This window comes from Rhinoraja longicauda, chromosome 2 (genome assembly GCF_053455715.1).
Source record: "Rhinoraja longicauda isolate Sanriku21f chromosome 2, sRhiLon1.1, whole genome shotgun sequence".
In the NCBI taxonomy this organism is placed as follows: domain Eukaryota; kingdom Metazoa; phylum Chordata; class Chondrichthyes; order Rajiformes; family Arhynchobatidae; genus Rhinoraja; species Rhinoraja longicauda.
This window is the reverse complement of record NC_135954.1, coordinates 51021780-51049319: the sequence shown is the minus strand read 5'-3', so window position 1 is coordinate 51049319 and position 27540 is coordinate 51021780. Positions and strand designations below refer to the sequence as shown.

At 43.0% G+C, this 27540-nt stretch overlaps 2 protein-coding genes across 3 annotated transcripts in view; one reads left to right on the top strand and one right to left on the bottom strand.

Moving 5' to 3' along the window:
* Window positions 1-6633, top strand: part of ino80c (INO80 complex subunit C) — a 72043-nt gene extending 65410 nt beyond the window's left edge. The window contains exon 6 of the transcript XR_013548730.1: window positions 6547-6633. The gene's annotated coding sequence lies outside the window, so the exon portion shown is untranslated. The remainder of the gene's footprint in view (window positions 1-6546) is intronic.
* tmem245 (transmembrane protein 245) overlaps window positions 2005-27540 on the bottom strand; it is a 94210-nt gene continuing 68674 nt past the window's right edge. For both annotated transcript variants that reach the window (XM_078418953.1, XM_078418960.1), the window contains 4 exons: window positions 19261-19361; window positions 17911-18085; window positions 12055-12249; window positions 2005-5359 (listed from right to left, as the gene is read on the bottom strand). In XM_078418953.1, the coding sequence (XP_078275079.1) occupies window positions 5314-5359; window positions 12055-12249; window positions 17911-18085; window positions 19261-19361 (517 nt within the window). In that variant the 3' untranslated portion in view covers window positions 2005-5313. The remainder of the gene's footprint in view (window positions 5360-12054; window positions 12250-17910; window positions 18086-19260; window positions 19362-27540) is intronic.

The following is a 27540-nucleotide window of genomic DNA, read 5'->3' as shown; positions in this document are numbered from 1 at the left end:
TCCCGCACATTTCCGTTAAACTTTATCCCTCTCACCTTGAAGCTATGCCCTCCTGTCTTTGATATTTACACCCTGGGAAAAAGATTCTGATTGACACCATCTACAGTGCATTCAGAAAGTATTCAGACCCCTTCACTCTTTCCACGACCCCTTCACTCTTTCCACATTTTGCTACGTTACAGCCTTATTTAAAAATTGATTAATTTTTTTAAAAAATCATCAATCTACACACAATGCCCCATAATAAAAAAGCAAAAACAGGTGTTTAGAATCTTTTTGCGAAGTAATTAAAAAGAAATAACTGGAATATCACATTTACATAAGTAATTCAGACCCTTTGCTACGACTCAAAATTGAGCTTATGTTCATCCTGTTTCCATTGATTATCCTTGATAATTTGATTGGAGTGGTAAATTAAATTGATTGGACATGATTTGGAAAGGCATACACCTGTCTGTATATAAGATCCCACAGTTGACAGTGCATGTCAGAGCAAAAACTAAGCCATGAAGACGAAGGAATTTTCTGTAGACCTCCGAGACAGGATTAGATTTTTAGATTTAGAGATACAGCGCAGAAACAGGCCCTTCGGCCCACCGGGTCCGTGCCGCCCAGCGATCCCCGCACATTAACGCTATCCTACACCCACTAGGGACAATTTGTACATTTGCCCAGCCAATTAACCTACAAACCTGTACGTCTTTGGAGTGTGGGAGGAAACCGAAGATCTCGGAGAAAATCCATGCAGGTCACGGGGAGAACGTACAAACTCAGTACAGTACAGCACTCGTAGTCAGGATCGAACCTGAGTCTCCGGTGCTGCATTCGCTGTAAGGCAGCAACTCTACCGCTGCGCCACCGTGCCGACCATGAGAAACAAGATTCTCTGGTCTGATGAAACCAAGATTGAACTCTTTGGCCTGAATGCCAAGTGGCACCGCTCATTATGTCGAGACACAGATCTGGGGAAGGGTGAAAAACAATTTCTGCAGCATTACAGGTCCCGAAGAGCACAGTGGCTTCCGTCATTCTTAAATGTAAGAACTTTGGAACCACCAGGACTCTTCATAGAGCTGGCCACCTGGCCAAACTGAGCAATCGGGGGAGGAGGGCCTTGGTCAGGGAGGTGACCAAGAACCCGATGGTCACTCTGACAGAGCTCCAGAGTTCCACTGTGAAGATGGGAGAACCTTCCAGAAGGACAACTATATCTGCAGCACTCCACCAATCAGGCCTTTATGGTAGAGTGGCCAGACGGAAGCCATTTCTCAGTAAAAAGCACATGACAGCCCACTTGGAGTTTGCCAAAGGGCACCTAAAGGACTCTCAGACCATGAGAAACAAGATTCTCTGGTCTAATGAAACCAAGATTGAACTCTTTGGCCTGAATGCCAAGTGGCACCGCTCATCACCTGGCCAATACCATACCTACGGTGAAGCATGGTGGTAGCAGCATTATGCTGTGGGGATATATTTCAGCGGCAGAAACTGGGAGACTAGTCAGGATCAAAAGAAAGATGAACGGAGCAAAGTACAGAGAGATCTTTGATGAAAACCTGCTCCAGAGTGTTCTGGACTTCAGATTGGGGCGGAGATTCACCTTCCAACAGGACAATGACCCTAAGCACACAGCCAAGACAATGCAGGAGTGGCTTCGTGACAAGTCTGTGAATGTCCTTGACTGGCCCAGCCAGAGCCCGGACTTGAACCCGATCGAACATCTCTGGAGGGACTTGAAAATAGCTGTGCATCGACGCTCCCCATCCAACCCGACAGAGCTTGAGAGGATCTGCAGAGAATGGGAGAAATTACCCAAATACAGGTGTGTCAAGCTTGTAGCATCATACCCAAGAAGACTTGGGGCTGTAATCGCTGCCAAAGGTGCCTCAACAAAGTACTGAGTAAAGGGTCTGAGTACTTATGTAAATGTGATATTTCAGTTATTTCTTTTTAATTACGTTGCAAAAATTTCTAAATACCTGTTTTCGCTTTTTTTATTATGGGGTATTGTGTAGATTGATGATAAAAAAAATAATTTAATCCATTTTAAAATAAGGCTGTAACGTAGCAAAATGTGGAAAAAGTGAAGGGGTCTGAATACTTTCTGAATGCACTGTATGCCTCTCAATTTTATATACTTCTATCAGATATCTCCTCAGTCGCTGATCTCAAGAGAAAACCATTTTGTAGGATTCCCTAGCTACGATTATCACAGGACTACCATTCAAAGAACTTGTGAAAAAAAACTTCTTATTTCACCCTTAGTCTTCTTACAGAAGGCTCAGCACTTACCCTCAACAAAGCCTTCATCGCAACACACAGCCTCTCCCAACATGGTGGCTCCATTGTGCCCTTGTTTCTTATTTACTGTTGTGCTGTTCAGTGAGCCAAACAATAGTTCTTTTTAACATTGTCCTGCCCCTGCTCTTTTCTGCCTCCAGGCTTAAACTGTCTCATCACTGCTCTTCACAAGCTGGAAACTAACTTTAAAATAGTGGTGGCAAGTCACCTTCATTCCAATGTGATTCTCCCACTGCATCATTGGGGTAGGAAATTCTGTGACTATCATGAAAGAATGGAGGCTTCACGCAGCCCTGTCTATCACCTCAAAACAGTGCAAAAATATTGCAGAGATTATAAATTAGAAACAAGGAACTGCAAATGCTGGTTTACCAGGGAAAGACAGTAAATGTTAGGGTAACTCAGCGGGTCAGGCAGTATCCCTGGAGAACATGCAAGGTGTTGTTTCGTGTCGACTGAAGAAGGGTCTCACCTATCTACGTTCTCCAGGGATGCTGCCTGACCTCCTGAATGACTAATTTTCCAGCATTTGTCTATTGTGATTTCTTTCCGATGATTATATTCAATGATACTGTCCAAGCCACTTAAATATGCTCAAACATGGAAAATTACATTTCTGTTTTATTTTTATATCTATTCAGTTAAGACAGGTTTCAGATAGTCAAGTTGGAAAATAAGATAATTGAAGAGCAGTTTTGTTTTCCATATAATAATGTTTAAGGGCATGAAAATAATGCTAAATCTATACTCTAAATTTTACAACAAATACATTTCACAGGTTTGGACCAATCAAAAATCAGCATCAATACACATTTGAATTGCTATTTTGCACACTCATGGAATTCCTCAAAAAGGATCCATTGTTAATACAGCTTTTATTTTATTTCGGATGTAGTTGTATTTAGTGTGTACAAGGGAATCTCTAAACAGATATGACAATTTACCTAGATAAAAACATTCAAAAGTTCAAGTTTTTTTTTGACAGATTGCATACCATACCAGTGTTCATTAGAAGTTGGAACCATCTGGCAATCAATAAAATAACCAGGATAAATGAGTTTATTTGCCTGTATCCTCACTACAGCATTTTAGAAGCAGTTGATCAGTGATTGAAATAACAAAAAAATAACCCTGTAGATTTATGCAGCCAGATAAGGGTTATTAAAGCAAACAGAAAATAAGTAACTAACATATCAAAATATATATTTTTCCGTTTCGTAAATATACAGTTCCGTATAATTTTCTCAATACAGCTTGCGACCATTAAGTACTCTGTAAGATGTTAACATTTATTAATTCAATATCAGAATAATCTGATTCTCAGCTAAACATTTTCCTATTTTTATTCCCTCAGGATTCATTTTACAGGCAAAAAAACTGGCAATGGTCTGCATTCTGTTGTAAAATTTAACTAACCATTTATAAGTAAAATTTGCTTTTTTTTTTGCTGGCTAATTTTATCTCCTCTCCTTCTATTCAATAATCTCAAATTTACAGTCTTTTGAAAATGAAACTCATGTCAGTGCATATTTTATCATCTGAAGTGCTGGAATTGCAATTGAAATCAATAAGCATTCACACCCATTATTATCCTATATAGCTGGCTAGAATATATTTGTTGGCTCTTTTCCAAATTCAAGGAAATGTGAATTCAAACTTTAAAGCTATAAATATTTAAATCAATGTACACTGAAAAATATTTGAAATATTTGAAATCAAACCAACATTCCGTAGCTATACCTTTTGGCTGCTGAAGTATGTGACAAGTTTGGTATGGAATTTGTGTCACTGAACTTGCTTGGCGCTGGGATTGAAGACGACACCTTTCCAAAAAATATTTTCTCTTTATCAAACCCTTGCATTCCTTGGGTAAGAGGGTAGCAGATATACTGTATATTCTGCTCCTTATCTCTCCATTGATCGGTTGTAATTTCTGGTGCTATTGAGGTCAGTCAGAGGTATTCTGACAACCATCCATTAATCATCCATGTAGTTAATCTCCTCAGATTCTACCGCTCATTTTCTCACATGGGAAAATTTATAGTGGCAAATTAACGTGCAAACCCACATGATCACAGAGAGGCAGACAGCTCCAGTAGTCAAAATTGAAGCTGGCCATTCAAGTTGTGCCATGGAGTGTACAGCAAAAGCACAAGGGCAAATCCCATCTATAATGCCAATCTCAAAGTGCAGCCAAAATACCACAATCTTACCATCTCTTTATTCTGTGTATCTCAGTTATCACTATTACTTGCACCATCCCACTCACTTAAACTTAAAATTACATAATAATGCAAATTAGATCATCTTAGCTTGAATTGAAGCACGGCATAATCTCAGAACAACAGGCAGCATCCAACCCTGGAGTGGATATTTAAAGGAATTAATTCAAAATATCTCAAAAGAGAATGATTGAGTAAATATCATACTCAAATGTCTATTATTCAAGTGTTCCTCTAACACAGAAATGTTGGTAGTTCATTTTTTGGAGAAGGGTATTGGCTACATAGTTTCAAGGCTCAATCAGGCTACCCGCCAATACATCAAGCCTTTATAAACATTTATGGAAGAAACTAAACAAACTAGTACAATATGTTTACAATACTTTAGCATCCTGCATAATATTCTATTTTTAAATCGCTCAAGATTGCGAGCAATTGCAACAAGCCCTTAGAAAGTATTAAAAGATAAAATAAAATAGCATTTCAACCTTTCTTGGTATCAAAACTAGCAAGAGAACTGCAAAGGTTAATTGTTTGGGTGAAAGCTTAAGTTCAGGAGTTCCAAACTTTAACTCTGGACTGCATCCTTGCGAGTTACATTTATGTGCAAAATAATGAAAAGGTAGATTCCTTATGCCCACCTAAGTGTGAATAATAATTTTTCTTGTATATTGCAGCTAATGCAATATTCATCTTTGGAGTGCATAGGAAGGCCACAACTGTGTGAACTCAGTGCAGGAAAGCGACAGATAGATGAGCCCACGCTCCTCTCCGTAATAAAGAAACACAATCACTCAGTGGCAGGCTTAACTTCCTCAGTACTATCACCGAAAGACCTGAAATGGTACACAAGCAAATAATTATCAACATACAAATGGACTTGCCAACATTGCCTAGCTGTTATTTTGAAAGTATCTGTACACATACAATTTTAAATATATATTTTTTAATCAAAGTAAGCAATTCCGAAATGTCAATTATTTACAAAGCTATGTAATTTGGTAAAAAGATAGAAGAGTTACAAGAGACTGAAGATACTGGAATCTGAGAACAATAAAGTTGTTGGAGGAACTAAGCGGGCCAGGCAGCACCAGAGGAAGGGAATGGACATGCACATTCAGGTCAGGACCCTTCATTTGGACTAAGAATATAGGGGAGACAGAGAGGTGTGGAATCAGGCGAGGGGTTAACATAGCACAGTACTGTACAGGAACAGCCCCTTCAGCCCACAATGTCCATGCTGAACATGATGCCAAGTTAAACTAATCTACTCTGCCTGCATCTGGAGTCAGGTAGGGGAGGGAAGGGTGGAGATAGCGACAGAGACTGGGAAGGGCTGTGGGGACAGTAAAAGGATTATGGAATCTGATGTGTGGAACTGAATAAAGGAGGGATGTCAAGCAGATGGGAATAGTAGGATAGAGGACCCTGAGGGAGCCTGGAACTGGAGAATTTAATATTCATGCTACTGTGCTGTAAACTATCCAGGCGGGTTATGAGGTGCAGATGCTCCAGTTTGAGCTGCATCTCACCTGGGCAGTGGAGGAGGCCGAGGATAGACATGTCTGTGTGGGAATTTGAAGGGAATTAAAATAGCTTGCACTCAGGAGCTCTATGTGGCCCTGGCAAACAGACTGCAGGTGCTTGACAAGTGGTCACTTAGTCTGTGCTTGGTCTCACAATACTGCAGAGATGCTGTATGACCTGCTGAGTTACTCCAAGACACTGTGTCATACAGCATCTTTTGGGGTCAGGTATATTTTAGGCTGAAAATATTCAATGCAGTGTAGGGACATAGGGATTGGCCAGGTAATAGAACCCTCGGATTGGATTACGGTCACGGGGTAAGGAAGCGCGGGGTATTTAAATGCTTGGCGCCAAACCAGATTAGAGATTAGATTAGTAAGTGAAGTAGTGTTTGTCCAGGAAGAAGTCTGTCGCGTTTGTTACGGGTTTGATACTAATAAAGGATTCAGATAAAACCACTCGTCTGGACTCACTACATTGGTGACCTCGAACGTAGGAAGCAGCAGCATGTCGCAGGCAGGAGCGAGCGCGGGCGAAATCCATCTACCGCCATTCTGGGCCCATCAGCCGCACCTGTGGTTTGTGCAGGCAGAGTCACAGTTCCATCTCAAGAAGGTGGAGGAAGACCAGGAGAAGTACCATCATGTGGTGAGCTGTCTGCAGGCGGAGGTGGCTGCGCGGGTCAGCCGATACCTGACCAGTCCACCCCAAACGGAGCAGTACGTGGGGCTTAAGAAGCTCCTGCTGCGGACCTTCGGCTGGGCCCAGAGCCAGCGGGCTCTGAAGCTCCTCCATTTGCCAGACCTGGGGCAGCGGCTGCCGTCGGAGCTGATGTCCGAGATGCTGGCTTTGGCGGGCGACCATCAGCCATGTATGATGTTTGAGGCGGCCTTCCGGGAGAAGCTACCTGGGGACGTCAGGTTGGTGTTGGCGGACGTCCCTTTTGAAGAGCCGGTAGCGTTCGCCGAGAAGGCAGACACGCTTGTGAGGGAACGCAACGCCCGAGACGGCTCCGTTAACCGGGTCTCGAGGCCCAGCGGCAGTCGGGGGTGCGGCCGGGAGAGCGACGCATCGGCCGCTATTGCGCAGCCGGCCCGCCAAGAGAGGGCGGCGGCGCCTGTTCATTGGCAGCGGGCTCGACCAACAGAGCCGGATAGGCGTCGCTGGTGCTCTTTCCATCGGCGGTGGGGCAGCGAGGCACGAAGCTGTAGATCCCCGTGTTCGTTTCCGGGAAACGCCGGGGCCGATCGACTGTAGAGGCAGTCTCGGTTGGCCGTAACCACCGCCTCTACGCTACGGATCAGACTACCGGGATCGTTTTCCTGGTGGATACGGGAGCGGTCGTAAGTATTGTGCCCCCCTATGACTGTGAAGTTCGAGTGGGGGAAAAGGGCCCGCCCCTAATTGCAGTGAATGGTAGCACCATCCGTACGTACGGTAAAAGGACCATGTCCTTGTCCTTCGAGTCCAGGACTTACCGTTGGGAATTCATCGTTGCGGATGTGGGCCAGGCCATATTGGGGGCCGATTTCCTATGGGCGTTTTCCTTGGTCGCAGACGTCCGAGGGAGGGGCCTACAACCCTTGGCTGATGTACGGCCTCGGGATACTGGGCCAGAGGCTTCTACAAGCGCCGCCCCACCCAGCCTAGTCATCCAGTCCATTACCACGGCTCCCGGTCAGTTCGATGCGGTCCTGGCCGACTTCCCGCAGCTCCTCGTCCAGCGTTTTGATTCACCTTCGGAGAAGCACGGGGTCGTCCATTTCATTCCAACCGAAGGGCCGCCGGTTTTTGCCCGGGTACGGCGCCTTCCACCCGACAAGCTGGCCAGGGCGTGAGAGGAGTTCCTAAACTTGGAGAGGTTGGGAATCATTCGGCCTTCAAGTAGTCCGTGGGCATCCCCTTTGCACATGGTTTCCAAAGCATCTGGGGGGTGGAGACCATGTGGTGACTTCCGTCGACTCAACGCGGCAACACGGCCGGACCGCTACCCGATTCCACACATTCAGGACTTTTCAGCTAGCCTGGAGGGGGCTACAATATTTTCAAAAATTGATTTGGTGCGGGGATACCATCAGATCCCGGTCCACCCGCCGGATATTCCGAAAACAGCGACCATCACCCCGTTCGGACTGTTTGAGTGGTTGCGAATGCCTTTCGGCCTTAAAAATGCAGCTCAGGCATTCCAGCGTCTGATGGACCGGGTGGGGCGAGGGTTGCCGTTCGTCTTTATTTATCTAGACGATATTTTGATTGCCAGCCGTTCGGTCCAGGAGCACTTGGTCCACCTCCGCACGGTGTTCCAGAGGCTGCAAGACCATGGCCTGATTCTCCATCCGGACAAGTGCCAATTCGGCCTGTCCGCGGTGGATTTTTTGGGTCATCGGGTTACTCCGGCCGGTGCCACTCCCTTACCAGCTAAGGTGGACGCGGTCCGCTCTTTCCCCCGCCCGACTACCATCAAGGGCTTGCAGGAATTTGTGGGCATGGTCAATTTTTATCATCGGTTCGTGCCGGCAGCAGCTCGGGTTATGCGTCCCCTTTTTCAGTGTCTCGCAGGTAACCCCGCGGAGTTGGTATGGTCCGTAGCTGCGGAGACGGCTTTTGTTGCGGTCAAACAGGCCCTCGCCAATGCCACCATGCTGGTGCACCCGCGCTCCTCCGCCCCCACAGCTCTGACGGTGGACGCCTCAGACGTGGCAGTGGGTGGGGTTTTGGAGCAGCAGGTTGACGGTGAATGGCAGCCTCTTGCGTTTTTCAGCAGGCAGCTCTCTCGAGCGGAGCTCAAGTACAGTGCGTTCGATAGGGAGCTCCTGGCCCTTTATTTAGCAGTCCGGCACTTCCGCTACTTTTTAGAAGGCCGTTCTTTCGTGGCCTACACGGATCACAAACCTTTGACATTCGCTTTTGCTAAGGTTTCTGATCCGTGGTCGGCTCGCCAGCAGCGGCACCTAACCCTCATTTCGGAGTTCACGACCGATGTCCGTCATATTGCGGGTAGGCTGAATGCCGTTGCTGATGCCCTGTCCCGGCCGGCCATTCCCTCCGTAGCCGTGGTTGGTGACCATGTGGATTTCCAGGAGCTAGCGGAGGCTCAGCGCCTGGAAGGAACTGCCGCGGTGTACGCCTCCACAACCTCGGGACTGCGTTTAGAACAGGTGGCGTGTGGCCCCACAGGTATCAAGTTGTGGTGCGACGTTACTCTCCCACGCCCTCGCCCGGTGGTGCCGGCCGCTCTGCGGCGTAAGGTTTTTGAGGCCATTCATGGCCTGGCACATCCGTCCATCAGGGCGACTTCAGCCATGGTGGCCGACCGGTTTGTCTGGCATGGCCTGCGGAAGCAGGTGGCAGCCTGGGCACGTGCCTGCATTCCGTGCCAGACCTCCAAAGTCCATCGTCATGTCCAGCCCCCGCACCAGACATTTGAGGTTCCCCCCGCCCGTTTTTTCCACATCCATGTGGATTTGGTGGGTCCATTGCCCTATTCTAGGGATTACACTCATCTACTGACGGTGGTCGATCGGTTCACTCGTTGGCCGGAGGCGCTCCCGTTGTCGGACACCTCGGCGGCCTCCTGTGCACGGGCCCTGGCGTTGCATTGGGTGGCTCGTTTCGGGGTCCCGGCTATCATTACTACAGATCGGGGAGCCCAGTTCACCTCGTGTCTCTGGGCCGCGCTGGCGCAGCTGTATGGTGCTCGATTACAGCAGACCACCGCCTATCATCCCCAAGCCAACGGGATGGTTGAGCGTTTCCATCGGCAGCTGAAGGCGTCCCTCTGTGCTCGCCTGACTGGCTACGATTGGGCTGACCAGCTGCCTTGGGTCCTCCTCGGCATCCGTACGGCCCCGCGGGCGGAACTGGGCACATCTTCGGCCGAGCTCGTCTACGGTTCGCCCCTGCGGGTGCCGGGCGATATTCTCCCTTCCACTCCCGCCTTGCCGCCATCCGTCACGTCAGTCTTGGGCTCCCTCCGGGAACGGGTGGGTTCTCTGGCTCCAGTCCCCACCTCTAGTCACGGAAGCACAGCAGTTCACGTTCCTTCGGAATTGCGGAGCTGTGATTTCGTGTTTCTTCGGAAAGATTGCCACCGTCCCCCTCTGCAGCCGGTTTACCAGGGCCCGTTCCAGGTGCTCAAAAGAGGGACTGTAACCTTCACCTTGCAGGTAGGAAATCGTCAGGAGCTGGTTTCAGTGTCCCGTCTCAAGCCGGCCCATTTAGACCAGGACCTCCCCGTGTCGGTGGCTCAGCCGCCGCGCCGGGGCCGGCCTGTGGCTGCTCGACTGGTCCCGTCAGCGGCGCCCAGTTTACCACCTTTTGGGCCTCCGCCGCCTATGGTTGGTCCCGGGCTGCCGTTGTTCATCAAGTGCCCCACGTCACCTGCACCCGCCGCTCCGGTGAACCTCCCATCGCCTCCAGCGGCGGCGTCCCCCCCCGCCTCCTGTCACACTGGGGGTATCGGTTTCCCCTATCCGTACACGTTCTGGGCGGGAGGTTCGGCCGCCCGTGAGGTATGGTTTCGAGGGTTCTGGGGGGGGGTCATGTAGGGACATAGGGATTGGCCAGGTAATAGAACCCTCGGATTGGATTACGGTCACGGGGTAAGGAAGCGCGGGGTATTTAAATGCTTGGCGCCAAACCAGATTAGAGATTAGATTAGTAAGTGAAGTAGTGTTTGTCCAGGAAGAAGTCTGTCGCGTTTGTTACGGGTTTGATACTAATAAAGGATTCAGATAAAACCACTCGTCTGGACTCACTACAGCAGTATATAAATATTTTGCACTATTTTGGATTAACTCTAATCTTGCTACACTCTGTTGTTTTGCATTTGTCACTGTATTGATGTATCAATTATATACATTGTACTATGTGAGCTTCATTCGAAATCGGAAATGTCATTGCACCCTTGTATAAAGTAATCTGAATCTCGAAAACAATAGAAGTGGAGGACAGGGCTGAAATGACTTGGAGGGGAGGCAGGTTACGAAGGATGGTACATTTGGATGACATGAACAACCTAGTGAGGCAACTGTAATTCTTAAAAATTCTTGAAATTGTTCAAAAGGAGAAGAAAACAAAGAGTTTGATTCCAGTGATCAGCAAAATACTGAATATGTCCATGGAACATATTGAGTGTAACTTGTCACTCGTCTTAATCCAGTTAATATGCCAAACCATTAACTCCACTTCCACAATAGAACTATACTGGATCATCTTCTTACTGGCTATTTATGACAAGCACAGCAGGTCATGGATTCATGACAAGGTCGTTTGGAAAGTGGAGTTTTTAATCAGGGCATTGGTTATCACTGGAAAAGTATATATTTGGATGCATTTAGATTTTCCAAACCAAGTTCGTGCACAAAGAGGAATAAAGGAAAAATTGTTTTCACTTTAAATTAAGAATGGATTGCAACAACAATATAAGTAGATAATGTTAAGAATCATCTTTAACGGGAACTGGTGCTGTACCTTTTTTCTAAGTTTAGATGTGGGCCTGATAAGACACACATTTTACTCACCATTACCCCTTTGTTCTAATAGATGCAGCACACAGGACCCAAGAAAAGAACAATTGTGGATCTTATAGAAAATTAGTGACCCTTATATCTCACATTGAAACCAATATAACCTCAGACACAACATTCAAATTCAATTAAAAAGAAACATTGGTGCTAATGGAAGAAGTTTCATTGAAATTGGTGTTATATTTTTTGTTATTCACATTTTAAAGTTTAAATCTATCTCCAAGGGAGGGAGGGGGGTGGAGGGGAGAGAGAGGAGGGGGAGGGGGACTGGAGGGATGGGGGAGGGGAGGAGGGAGGGGGAGGAGAGAGAGGGGGGGAGAGAGGGAGAGGGTGCTGCACCAATGTAGGGGAGGTTTGGGCCCAATGGGTCTACTTGGTCTAGTACAGTCTAAAATTCTAGTTTTATTTTTAAATAGATGTTGGGATATTTTTATGGACACAGCTTAGAGTGAAGTCATGGGATCAATTGAACTTACCGATGTATTTGCAATGGCCAAGGAGTCTGGGGAGGAGTTGGTAAGCCAGTTGAAGGGCTCATCAACATAGCACTGTATATGTTGGAGGCAACTACAAGGATGCACAACAGTATAGGTCCAATGATTGCACCTTCTAGGCCAAGGTAGTAAGCTCCTCCTGCTACCGCCAAGCCAGTGAGATACGGATGACCACCCCTGTGGGAACAACCAAAGATTACATGTTAGGAGTTTAAAATGCTAACATTTTAGTTTTAGTGAAACATTTTAGTTTTCACTTTTTTAAATCTCAGTGAAGGGAAGGTGGAAACAGGACTCTGATGAGTTGGGAGGGAGGGTGTGAACAAAAGCCTCAGTCAGTTTGAACAGAGAGTTGGAAGTAGAACCACGCGAGTCAAATGTCAGCCCCCTAATATTTCTGAAAAAAATTGGATCATAGTTTTACTGTGTTCTTTAAACAATATGTCACCCCTTATTTTTACCAAACAACAAACTAAAAGTTTATTCATTGTTTGGTCTTTGGCCACAATCTTTCTTTGCATTTACAATCATTTCTTTAATTTGATTGTTGGTAAATTTAGAAATTGTATGAGAAGAAAGCAACATTAGACAAAGTGTCTTCGCTCGGTCCGCATTGACCAAACTGATCTCCCGGTGGCCGAGCACTTCAACTCCCCCTCCCACTCCCAGTCTGACCTTTCTGTCATGGGCCTCCTCCAGTGCCATAGTGAGGCCCACTGAAAATTGGAGGAACAGCACCTCATATTTCGCCTGGGCAGTTTGCAGCCCAGTGGTATGAACATCGACTTCTCCAACTTTAGATAGTTCCTCTGTCCCTCTCTTCCCCTCCTCCTTCCCAGATCTCCCTCTATCTTCCTGTCTCCACCTATATCCTCCTTTGTCCCGCCCCCCTGACATCAGTCTGAAGAAAGGTCTCGACCCGAAACGTCACCCATTCCTTCTCTCCCGAGATGCTGCCTGACCTGCTGAGTTACTCCAGCATTTTGTGAATAAATACCTTCGATTTGTACCAGCATCTGCAGTTATTTTCTTATATTAGACAAAGTACATTTGGAGGACTTTGGATGGTAATTAACTAAGTATGGGAGCCGTAAACTTCTTTGAAATCATTGGAAATCAAGAAGAATGCAAGCTTGTAAAGAAAAAAAACATATTTTAATATATATTTTATATACATATTAAAATATATGCAATATATTTTGTTGGAAAATTCAAAACCGTAAAGGCATTTAGTCAGTCCTTTAAAGTGAACATTGCTAATGTCCAAAATCAGTCTTCACAAGTTATTGGAATAGAATTAGGCCATTCGGCCCATCGAGTCTCCTCTGCCATTCAATCATGGCTGATCTCTGCCTCCTTATCCCATTTTCCTGCCTTCTCTCCATTACCCTTGATACCTGTTCTAATCAAGAATTTGTCTATTTCTGGGTTTAAAATATCCATTGCCGGCCTCCATAGCCCTCTGAGGCAATGAGTTCCACAGATTAATTAACCTCTGACTAAAGAAGTTCCTTCTCACCTCCTTTCTAAAAGAGCGCCCTTTGATTCTGAGGCTATGACCTCTGGTCCTAGACCCTCCAACCAGTGGAAACGTTCTGTAAGTTTCAATGAGGTCCCCCCTCAACCTTCTACACTCCAGCGAGTACAGGCCTAGTGCTGTCAAACGCTCATCATTTGCTAACCCACTCATTCCTGGAATAATTCACGTAAACCTCCTCTGGACCCTCTCCAGAGCCAGCACATCATTCCTCAGATATGGGGCCCAAATTTGTTCACAGTATTCCAAATGCAGCTTGACCAGCACCTTATAGAGCCTCAGCATTACATCTCTTAGCCTTGCATAAGCATTCTTGGAAGGATGTAATGAATTTCGCGATCTGAATTTGGCAAACAGGCAAGGTCAAATGCAATAAATGGGCAAATATTGAGAAATATAGCGGGAAAGATAAACCTTGTGTTGGTGTCCACAGATCCTTTAAGATAGTCAGACAGACCAGAGGGGTAAAAATTATACTTTAATTTATTAGCAGAAGCATTGGATAAACGTGTAGAAATGTTAAGCTTAAATTACCTGCAATGCTTGAATTGTATACGACTTGTTATGCCACACCTTGAATTCTGTATAATTTGGACATCACATTATAGAAAAGCTGTGATGTTCTGGAGGGAAATATTATAAGGATCCTGCCAAGACTGAAAAATATTCAAAGGACAGAAGGCTGGAAAGGTTAGGGTTGTTTTCATTGGAATGGAAGGTACTAAATCAACTATTAACTGAGGGATATAACATATTTGAAACGCACAGCTGAAGTGCATAGGAACAAATTTCCCTCAGCTGACAAGGCAAGGTTAAGAAAAATAGGGCACAACTTTTAAGTAACTGGTAGAAGATCAAAGGGGAGGTGCATGGAAAGCTGGTAGCGGTCTGAAAGTCACTTGCAAATGATGGACCTGGTGGTTCAAAATAGAATTAGGCTGGATGCCTCTTTTCTAATCAGCAGGGCCACATTTGGATGAATAACCTTTTCCTGTGTAACCTACCTAATATTCTACCCACATGGTAATGATTAATATTAGAAACATAGAAAATAGGTGCAGGAGGAGGCCATTCGGCCCTTCGAGCCAGCACCGCCATTCGTTGTGATCATGGCTGATCATCCACATTCAGTAACCCGTGCCTGCCTTCTCCCCATATCCCTTGATTCCGCTAGCCCCAAGAGCTCTATCTAACTCTCTTTTAAATTCATCCAGTGAATTGGCCTCCACTGCCTTCTGTGGCAGAGAATTCCACAAATTCACAACTCTCTAGGTGAAAAAGGTTTTCTCTCATCTCAGTTTTAAATGGCCTCCCCTTTATTCTTGGACTGTGGCCCCTGGTTCTGGATTCCCCCAACATTGGGAACATTTTTCCTGCATCTAGCTTGTCCAGTCCTTTTACAATTTTATATGTTTCTATAAGATCCCCTCTCATCCTTCTGAACTCCAGTGAATACAAGCCCAGTCTTTCCAATCTTTCATCATATGACAGTCCCGCCATCCCGGAGATTAACCTCGTGAACCTACGCTGCAGGCCCTCAATAGCAAGGATGTCCTTCCTCAAATTAAGAGACCAAAACTGCACGTAATATTCCAGATGTGGTCTCACCATGGTCCTGTACAACTGCAGAAGGACCTCTTTACTCCTATACTCAAATCCTCTCGTTATGAAAGCCAACATGCCATTTGCTTTCTTCACTGCATGTTTAATTTCAGTCACTGGTGCATAAGGACACCCAGGTCTCGTTGCACTTCACTTTTTCCTAATCTGACACCATTGAGATAATAATCTGCCTCCTTGTTCCTGCCGCCAAAGTGGATAACCTCACATTTATCTACATTATACTGCATCTGTCCACTCGCTCAACCTGTCCAAGTCACCCTGCAACCTCCTAGCATCCTCTTCACAATTCACACTGCCACCCAGCATCTACAAATTTGCTAGTGTTACTTTTAATTCCATCATCTAAATCATTAACATATATTGTAAAGAGTTGCGGCCCCAGCACCGAGCTTTGCATCACTCCACTCACCACTGCCTGCCATTCTGACAGAGACCCGTTTATTCCTACTCTTTGGTTTCTGTCTGCCAACCAATTCTCTATCCATGTCAATACCCTACCCCAATACCATGTGCTCTAATTTTGCCCACTAATCTCCAGTTACGGACCTTATCAAAGGCTTTCTGAAAGTCCAGATACACAACATTCACTAGCGCTCCTTCATCCACTTTACTTGTCACATCCTTAAAAAATTCCAGAAGATTAGTCAAGCAGGATTTCCCCTTCATAAATCCATGCTGATTTGGACCAATCCATAGTCCTTTATTTAACAAGGATAACTAAAAAGGCAATACGGGGAGAAAAGATGAGGTACGAGGGTAAACTACCAAAAACATAAAGGAGGATGGTAAAAGCTTTTTTAGGTATGTAAAGAGGAAAAAAATAGTCAAGGCAAATGTGGGTCCCTTGAAGACAGAAGCAGGGGAATTTATTATGGGGAACAAGGAAATGGCAGACGAGTTGAACCGGTACTTTGGATCTGTCTTCACTAAGGAAGATACAAGCAATTTCCCAGATGTTCTAGTGGCAAGAGATGCTAGGGTGACAGAGGAACTGAAGGAAATCCACATTAAGCAGGAAATGGTGTCGGGTGGACTGATGGGACTAAAGGCTGATAAATCCCCAGGGCCTGATGGTCTGCATCCCAGGGTACTTAAGGAGGTGGCGCTAGAAATTGTGGACGCATTGGTGATCATTTTCCAATGTTCTATAGATTCAGGATCAGTTCCTGTGGATTGGAGGGTAGCTAATGTTGTCCCACTTTTTAAGAAAGGAGGGAGAGAGAAAACGAGAAATTATAGACCAGTTAGTCTTACATCAGTGGTGGGGAAGATGCTGGAGTCAATTATAAAAAACGAAATTGGGGAGCATTTGGATAGTAGTAACAGGATCGTTCCGAGTCAGCATGGATTTACGAAGGGGAAATCATGCTTGACTAATCTTCTGGAATTCTTTGAGGATGTAACTAGGAAAATTGACAGGACTGAGCCGGTGGATGTGGTGTACCTCGACTTTCAGAAAGCCTTCGACAAGGTTCCACATAGGAGATTAGTGGGCAAAATTAGAGCACATGGTATTGGAGGTAGGGTACTGACATGGATAGAAAATTGGTTGACAGACAGAAAGCAAAGAGTGGGGATAAATGGGTGCCTTTCAGAATGGCAGGCAGTAACTAGAGGGATACCGCAAGGCTCGGTGCTGGGACCGCAGCTATTTACAATATACATTAATGACTTGGTTGAAGGGATTAAAAATACCATTAGCAAATTTGCAGATGATACATAGCTGGGTGGTAGTGTGAACAGTGAGGAAGATGCTATGAGGTTGCAGGGTGACTTGGACAGGTTGTGTGAGTGGGCGGATGCATGGCAGATGCAGTTTAATGTGGATAAGTGTGAGGTTATCCACTTAGGTGGTAAGAATAGGAAGGCAGAGTATTATTTGAATGGTGTCAAGTTAGGAAAAGGGGACGTACAACGAGATCTGGGTGTCCTAGTGCATCAGTCACTGAAAGGAAGCATGCAGGTACAGCAGGCAGTGAAGAAAGCCAATGGAATGTTGGCCTTCATAACAAGAGGAGTTGAGTATAGGAGAAAAGAGGTCCTTCTGCAGTTGTACAGGGCCCTAGTGAGACCGCACCTGGAGTACTGTGTGCAGTTTTGGTCTCCAAATTTGAGGAAGGATATTCTTGCTATTGAGGGCGTGCAGCGTAGGTTTACTAAGTTAATTCCCGTAATGGCGGGACTGTCATATGTTGATAGACTGGAGCGACTAGGGGGAGTCCAGAACCAGGGGCCACAGTTTAAGAATAAGGGGTAGGCCATTTAGAATGGAGACAAGGAAAAACCTTTTCAGTCAGAGTTGTGAATCTGTGGAATTCTCTGCCTCAGAAGGCAGTGGAGGCCAATTCTCTGAATGCATTCAAGAGAGAGCTAGATAGAGCTCTTAAGGATAGCGGAGTCAGGAGGTATGGGGAGAAGGCAGGAACGGGGTACTGATTGAGAATGATCAGCCATGATCACATTGAATGGCTGTGCTCGCTCGATGGGCCGAATGGCCTCCTCCTGCACCTATTGTCTATTGTCATCCTTCTACCAACATCTCATTTTGAATGGAGAACATCTAGAAAAACAGAAATGGTACCCAATAATAGTTCTTCAGAAATCTGTTACAATGCCAAACCATTTTTGTGTCTTACAATTTCAAAATGTCACAACTACAAAACTCTTTTAACACTCACCCAGAAATATCAGAATAAATGGCCGTGTCCACAAAGTAGGTTGGCAGCAAATGTGAAATGAGGAGCAGGATGGCCATTAGGTTCTCTCCTTGTGTCAGCCAGAGATCTATCACTGCAGGCATTGCAGCCCAATAAGTTCCCAGAAACGGGACTGCCCCAAGAGTAGCCGCAAGTGCTAACAAAAAAAAGATTTTATTTTTAAACCGAAAAAAATCAACTTTCCTACTTCACGTTGTAATCAAATGTGATCCATATCCCGAGGTTGATTTTCACAACTGGTTGCAGAAGTGAAATACCATAGATACCCAAGGCTTGAAGTAATGAAAGCATTTTTAAAAGATGGAACAGCAGACGCTGTTTTGAATGTTACAGATGTTTTAAAACATATACTGCTACTGGTGCAGAGGGTATATATCTACCTAGGATTTGCAAAATGGACATCAACATGTTAATTAGAGTGTATTCTTCTTGGGTTTAATGTGGCAAAATTCCAGCTGGTGATAAGAACGAATTCCACACTACAAAGGGCGGAAGAGGGCAGGGGTCACCAGCAGACCCACAGTAGCTAGCAAATTCATCCTGTCCATCTACCAAACAGTTGTTCATATGTACACAGGTCAGGCGTTTGTAATCTGGGAATGACCTGTACTTTTCTAGGTTACCAACTTTGTGTTTTATGCATCCAAATTTAACTCCAAAATCAAATTTCTAGAACTTATAGGCATAGCACAATTATTTTCTTATAAACATAATCCAAGTAACCCCCATATTACACCCATTAGAATATTGGAGATTCATCTCCATGTAATTCATAAATCTCTGCCCGATACTTAATAAACTTTGATCTTATGAAATTCATGTAGAAAAATAAAGACAATTTTTTTTCCCCAATGTATTTTCCTTGGTACATGTGCATATATATGTACTGCAAATGCAAACCCTCCCCCCCCCCCGAACATGGAAGAATGTGGTATTTCTAAACAGACAAATCAAAGTCAAGCAAAGTAATTGATATTTCCCATCACCCCACTTTGCTAAGATTCCAACTAAACTAAAAATACCAGTCACAAAGAGATTGTTCTCATTCTATTTACTCGGAGTATCCATTTTTGGTTTGTTTTAAATAAAACAAATCCGTGGCACATAGAAATAATGTTATTACATTTGTCGGAGTTCACTGAAATGATTCTTACTATTCTTTGTCCCAGCCCTAATTTTTGGAGCAGTTAAATGATAAAATAATTCTTTACAACTGCATATCCAAGCATGTGAAAAAGTACTGCAGAACTACAAAACCACTAAACAGCCTACAAATTTGTAATTTTCAAAAATATGAAAAAACAAGCATACCTGATGGAATGAAGACAATATTGATTCCAAATACAGTATGAGTCAACCAAGTGTAAAGCCCATAAAAGGCAGCCATCTTGAGGGAAGCATCAAACACGCCACTGCAGATGATATAGGATCAAACATTTATTTTGCTCAGAAAGTCAAATGAATTAAGGATGTAATTCATAAACCTCTGTGATAACAATGTAAACACAAAATGTCATACTTTTTAAAACATTTCTATATAGAAATAACTATATAATACAAATAGAATAATAGACAAGCAAGTTAATATTTCCCAGTTAGTATTGAGAAGCTTTAGCTTGAAGTTTCCAGTCCAGTATATTCCAATCCGGTATAAAGTGACCATCTTGGAGACCTATTGCAATTCTCTTTACTTGCATGTTGATGGCAGTTTCCAATATACATTGATTAAAGCCTGACAACTTGCTTGTAAAACTGCACCCTTCAATAGATTGTATGTGTATGTGCCACATACACATGTGATTGTATGTGCCACATTAAACATATTTAAAGATGTGGTGATTTAGTTCCCATTTCCCCACATTAGTTGTGATGGATAAAACCAACATCAAGTGTCATTTATAACTTTTTATTGCCAATTTTATTTTGTTTTGAACATTTATATTAATAGAAAATGAGTGTTAAATCAATTGACCTTCTGCATGCACTCATTTTCGTCCAACAGTATCATCTGCATGGGTTAAATTGGCAAAACTTAAATTGCTTGCTATCATTCTTTCATTACTTATGCACATTAGCCTGCATCTGCAAATGGTGTGGGTGTATAGCTGTAAGTATGTTTGCACTTCATTTTTATGAATGCATGAAATAAAGTTTGAAAATTAATATTGAAAAGCAATACTTAACTAAAAATGCAATAGATACAGTCCTTAGTAATCTTACACATCATTAGAATGGAAGTTGACCATAAACAACAAAAATAACACAGCAAAAAAAATGTCATTAGGAAGGGAGGTCAAAGAGCTGCAGAAAAGCTCGTTTAAGAAACCACACACTTTCAAATTGACTAAATCCAAAAAATAAAGGTACAAGGCTGGAAAAGACTGCTGGTATGCTTTGCCAATGTCAGAAACTAATAGCCTTCAATCATTTGCTTCTTCCATCCACCCAAATCCTCATAAAATGTTACTGGAAAACATGACTGCACTGTCTCCTTAGGTATTGGAAAACTTTCTGCATTAAATCTAAATTTTGGGTTGCCCCCATTTTGTCCATCACTATCATGCAATGTCTCTGGACTAAGTTTATTTTAATGAGGCAGCAGAATAAAATATTTCTTTTTACGATTAGCGGTGACAATATTCTATTCAAAACATTTAAAAACTAAATTGTAAACATATGCCTTCAAACAAACAAATTAATTTTTTTAATTTAAATTGATAATCAACAGTGAACAGCAAAAGTCAAGGAGGGGAGGATAAGGAAGATAAAAGAGAATCTCTAAATTTGTAAATGTAACAAAAAGAAACTGACAATTGTTCCAAACTGGGTTTTTCTAAAAGAGATGATAGTTTGTAAAAAATAAAGTGAAAATTGATTGGGTTACTGAACATATGTATGTTCAGTTCAGTATGTTCAGAATGCGTCAGTAATTGCAAAAGAGAAGTTAGGGCATGTAAAGCCAAGTTCTCATCTGTAAAGTAACATTTAATACAATGGAAGATAAGGTGCAGTAATTCTGACAACCAATAATAATATATCAAATCTTAGATGAGCTGTCACCTAATGAGAGCTATAAAAAAGATCCATGTGAAATAAAACCATTAACTGCACTTTGAAATTGCGAACATTAATGTGCAATACCAAAGGTGTTTGGAGATGCATAGAATGCATGTCATATTGCATGGAGATGGGTAGAAAATTGGCTTCATGGAAGGAAGCAGAGGGTGCTCGTGGAAGGTTGCTTCTCAGACTGGAGGCCTGTAACTAGTGGTGTGCATCAGGGTTCGGTGCTGGGCACATTACTGTTTGTAATCTATATCAATGATTTAGATGACAACATACACGGCAAGATTAGCAAGTTTGCAGATGATACAAAAGTGGGTTGTTTTGCAGATAGTGAAGATGGTTGTGAAAAATTGCAGCAGGATCTTGATCAATTGGCCAAGTGGGCTGAGGAATGGTTGATGAAATTTAATGCAGTAAAATGTCAGGTGTTGCATTTTGGGAAGTCTAACATGGGCAAGAGCTACACAGTGAATGGTAGGGCTCTGAGCAGTGTTGTAGAGCAGAGGGTTCTAAGAGTGCAGATGCATGGCTCCCTGAAGGTGGAGTCGCAGGTAGGTCAGGTGGTCAAAAAGGCTTTGGACACATTGGCCTTCATCAGCTAGAGTATTGAGTGTAGAAGTTGGGAGGTCATGTTGCAGCTGTTGGTGAGGCCACATTTAGAGAATTGTGTTCAGTTCTGGGCACCGTGTTATAGGAAAGATGTTGTCAAGCTGGAAAGGGTACAGAGATGATTTACGAGGATGTTGCCAGCTGTAGGCAGATGTTGATTAGGCTGGGACTCTATTCTTTGGAGCACAGGAGGATGAGGGGTGATCTTATAGAGGAATGGAAGATCATGAGAGGAATAGATCAGGTTGATGCGCAGAGTCTCTTGCCCAGAATAGGTGAATCGAGGACCAGAGGACATAGGTTTAAGGTGAAGGGGAAAACATTTAATAGGAATCTGAGGGGTAACATTTTCACACAAAGGGTGGTGGATGTATGGAACAAGCTGCCAGAGGAGGTAGTTGAGGCAGGGACTATCCCAACATTTAAGAAACAGTTAGACAGGTACATAGATAGAACAGGTTTGGAGGGATATGGACAAAATGCTGGCAGGTGGTACTAGTATAGCTGGGACATGTTGGCCGGTGTGGACAAGTTGGGCTGAAGGGCCTATTACCATACTGTATCACTCTATACAGACTCAGAAGATATGAAACAAAGCACTGAAAATCAGACAGCATGGAAACAGGGATCTTTGGCCCAATATGCCAACCAAGGTGCCCCATCCAAACTAATCCCATTTGCGCACATTTTGCCCATATATACCTCTAAATCTTTCCTACGCATTAACCTGTTCAAATTAATTTTATATGTTGGTACTGTATCTGCCCCAACTATTCTCTATCGTTATCGCTATCTCCTTAATATTTTAGAAAATCTCTTTGGATTCTCATTAATCCCTTCTGCCAGCTATCTCATGCCCCTTATTGCCTTCCTGATTTCCTTCTTAAGTAAGCTCCTTAATCAATAGTGACAATAAAGTATCATTCATTATTCATTCTTTCTTCTTCCTGACCAGAACCCTGTGTTCTCTCATCATTCATGATTCTTTATTCCTGTCCACCTTGCCCTTCACTCTAACAGGAACATGCATATTGTCAACTGTCACTATCATAGTTTTAAAAGCCTCCCCATTTTCCAAGTATCCCTTAGCACGTAAACTACCTACTCAGAGTTATACAGCATGGAAACAGGCCCTTCAGCCCAACTTGCCCACACCGGCAAACATGTCCCAGCTACACTAGTCCCACCTGCCTGCGTTTGGCCCATATCCTTGCAAACCTGTCCTATCCAGGTACCTGTCTAACTGTTTCTTAAATGTTGGAAGAGTCTCTGCCTCAACTACCTCCCCTGGCAGCTTGTTCTGTACACCCACCACCCTTTGGGTGAAAAAGGCACCACTCAGATTCCTGTGCCCTCTGGTCCTTGATTCCCCTACCCTGGGCAAGAGACTCTGTGCATCCACCTGATCTATTCCTCTCATGATTTTATACATCTCTATAAGATCACCCTTTATTCAAGGAATACAGTCCCAGCCTACTCAACCTCTCCCTACAGCTCAGAGTCTCGAGTCCTGGCAACATCCTTGCTAATCTTCTCTGTACCCTTCCCAGCCTAACATCTTTCCTATAACATGGTGCCCAGAACTGAACACAATACTCTAAATGCAGCCTCACGAACATCTTATACAACTGCAACATGATCTCCCAACTTCTATACTTAATACTCTGACCGATTAAGGCCAATGTGCCAAAAGCCTTTTTGACTCCCCTATCTACACGCGACTACACCTTCAAGAGACCATGCACCTGCACTCCTAGATTCCTCTGCTCCACAACACTCCCCAGAGTCCTACCATTCACTGTGTAGGTCCTGCACATGTCAAAATGCAACATCTAACATTTTTCTGTATTAAATCCCATCAACCATTCCTCAGCTCACCTGGCCAACATCCTGCTACAATTTTTCAAAACCATCTTCACTTTCTGCAAAACCACCCATTTTTGTATCATCTGCAAACTTGCTAATCTCGCCATGTACATTCTCATCCAAATCATTCTCATCCAAATCAAGGCATGTAATAATGGAAAAAACTGCTCCAGTAATTAAGAGGGCAAAAACACAGGATTAAAATGAAAAGATATGGGGCAGAGAGTAAGGCTCATTCTTATAAAAAAGACAAAGTTCTGGAGTAACTCAGCGGGTCAGGCAGCATCTCTGGAGAATATGGATTGCTGACGTTTTGGTTCCGACCCAAAATATCACCTTTCCATACTCTCTAGAGATGCTTCCTGACCCACTAAGTAACTCTAGCACTTTGCTTCTTTTTTTGTAAACCATCATCTACGGTGTCTTCAAGGCATCTTGTGTCAAGGGTCTTTTTTTTCCGTAAATGAGGTTAAGAATAGGAAATGCATCTCTGCAGTTAATAACAGAAATAGAGAGCACTCATCATTTAATAATAATAATAATAATAATTCGTTGGTTGTCACAATTTTTAATTATTTTGTGCGTGATTTTAAAAAGCATTGTACAGAAAACATGCCACAGCCCCAGGCAATATCGCAGGATGTTGAAACAAGCTACCCTTACTTAACATCATGTACAGTACAACATTTAAAACTATAACCACTTTGTATCTATTCTATTCTTATAACTGATATGGTCTCTGCTTCTGTAATTAACTCAAATAAATTACACCTTCCCACAGCCCGCACATCCACGAGCCACAGTTGAACTATTTTAGTACAATTACAAAACCTGCACATACCTGACAATATGCAAATTTTCCCGGCATGTCATATGCAAAATGCTGTACAAATCTTAGGTTACTCACACTTCTATCAGCTTTCTCTCAATAATACTCTCAAAGTGATGGATGGAGTCATCAACTATATAATTAAGAAACAGCCTACTTACCTGGGACTACCACAGACTTAATTACCTTCAGACAGTGGAACTCTTCCTGCAGGAATGGGTTATCGAATCTGACATAAATTACAATATCCAGTTGATCTCTATTTTCTACAAGCTCCATCACAATGACAGCATATTATGGGCCTTTTCTCCAATGATAAATACATCTGTGTCCCCAACTAAACTTCGACTGTCATTAAATTCCGGTACATGACTCAACTTCCTTTCAAATAATTTGCTCCACAATACTGGGATTACTCTTATAAAACACTGTTCTGTATACTTCATCAGTGTATCAATTTTACATTTTCACAGTCTCAAGAAATCACTCTACTGCCTACAGCAAGTTACACACTCAACTCCCAGCTACTTGCTTAAAAAGGATCTTGTAATTGCTCTGGAAGTGAAGTTTTCAGAATTTCCATTTAAAACATTTCTATAAAGCAGGGAAATTCAATACCATGCTGTAATAAATATATTGCAGTTTTAATAACTTCAGAAACGTATTCAGACAAAATTCATGATTGATGGCCAAAATTTCTGATCAAGCCAAATGTCATAACTATCTCACAACATCCTACTCTTAGCACATCTGTCAGGCAGTTTCCACCAGCAGAGTCTAGTTACATATCTATAAAAATCTCCCATATGGCCACACTCAATAATTTGCTCAAGTTTTCTACTTATTCTCTAAAATCAGACTGTACTATCACCACTTAATAGTTAATGTCATAGATTGCAGTTAAATTACAACAATACGGAACTATAGCCATTTCCTTTCAAGCCAGCCCAGTTTACTTGGCCTGTCAACAAAACTTCACCTTGTGCCTCATTCTATCAATGGCTCAGAAATGTATTTTCTGTTCATAAAAAGCTCCCACACATTTGTCCATGCTATAAATTTAATGTTTCGCAGTAATAGAAGACTCTTAACAATTAACTTCAAAAGAATCCTACGTTTAAAAAAAAAGTTCAGTGAACACATATGGGAGTTACCAGCACCAAACGTCAAGTATTCTTGATGGACAGGACTATTGAAAACCTGATCTGCAAGGAACCTTGCAGAACATAATTTATGAACATTTGAAATAAGAGCACCAGTAGACAATATGAACCCTTGAATCTGTTGTACTATTCAATAAAATTATGGCTAATCTCATTTATGCCTCGGCCACTTTTTTGCCTGATCCCCATAATCCTCAACCTCCCTGTCCAAATATATCTCTTAATCTTGATAATGTCACGAATGGCTCTTCCATGGTGCTGAGTGCAGAGTATTCCAAAGCTTTACAACCCTCAGAAATCCATCCATATCTTAATCTTAAATGGACAACTAAAAATGGACACCAAAAAAACAAAAAAGCTCAAAATTAGCAAGTCGGTCAGGATATGTAGAAAGAGAAACAGTCAATATTTTGGGTCTGTGATCCTTCATTAGAACTCGATCTCAAATGGACAGTCCCTTATTCTGAAATACATATTGACACCCAGATCCAAATGACCTCATAAGAGATATCTTCTCACCATCTACCCTGTTAATTGCACAGAACCTTGTTTCAATGAGACCACTCTAAACTCTAATGATCTAATCTCCTCTGATGTTCCATGTAAGATATTTCTCCATCATCTCAGGAATAAACATAATGAATGCTACGATACAAATATATCTCTTCTTAAATACGATGACCAAAGTTTCACACACTACACTAATCTAGGTATTAACACCCAGCAATAAGGAGGAACAATCTACTTATTTTCCCAATTACATGCTGTACCTTCATGTTAACTTTGCATTTCCAATACAAGGACACCCAGGTCACTCCTTGAACAACTTTCTGCTTTTCTGTTTTCACCTACATTTCCCCAAATTATACTCAATTGGCCAAAGATACTCGCAGTCTTTTTTATACCACTTTGCAAACTCTTTTTAGCCTCCTCACAACTTCCTTTCTCACATTTATACCCTTAGCAAATTTTGTCACAATATACTTGTTATTTTAGATTGTAAATATTTAATGCCCTGACACTAATCCTTATTGCACCCCACTATTTTGGGGAGAAAAATGCAACTAGCACTTGACCTGACATGATAATAAAACCAGTACTGATATTCCAAAGGTATCACAAAATGCTGGAGTAACTCAGCAGGTCAGGCAGTGTCTAGGAGAGAAGGATGACGTTTCGGGTCGAGACCCTTCTTCAGTCTGAAGAAGGGTCTCGACCCGAAACGTCACCCATTCCTTCTCTCCTAGATGCTGCCTAACCTGCTGAGTTACTCCAGCATTTTGTGATACCTTCGATTTGTACCAGCATCTGCAGTTATTTTCCTACACTGATATTCCAAAGATTACTAGAAGTATCACACACGGCTCTTCCATGGTGCACAAAGCTTTATCCCACATGGCTAGAAACTCTTATGTAGAGCACTATATTTTTACTTCTCATGCAAAGGAATTTAATCTTAAACCTAAATTAAACCTAAAACCTAGTTCCAGAGTTTCCACTCTGGAGATGGCAAAATATTGCTGAGGTAGAGGTAGAGTTTGGGAAAATGGGATTGTTTGCCAAGCACAAAACAGGCCTGCATTTCATTATTAAACATGCATGATGCATAATGTTTCTTGATTCTGGTACTTCTGAATTTACAATTACAAATTATATGTCATCAGTTAAACATTCAGATGGAATATGGAGTAAATTCAAAGAGAAAACTATTTGCTGATGAGATGAAAATGTTGATCAGAAGTGCTTTAAATTTAAAGAACAATTATGTGGATCTAAACAAAATGGATCTGAAAACACTAATTGAGCAATGAGCATTTATCTATTGCCACAAGCTGCAGTCATACCAGTGTGCATGCACTCACATGAAAGTATCACACACATCAAGCTGCACGGAGGCTCTCACAACATGCAACTTGGTAGTGTGCAATGCCTTCACTAGAGCAGGCAGAATGGATACTCTAGGTGAAGAATGAAGGGGGCTTGATCTTTTCAGCCCAGGATACAAAACTGCATGCTGATTGACAAGGAAAGGACGAGTCAAATGAATCCACATGCTCA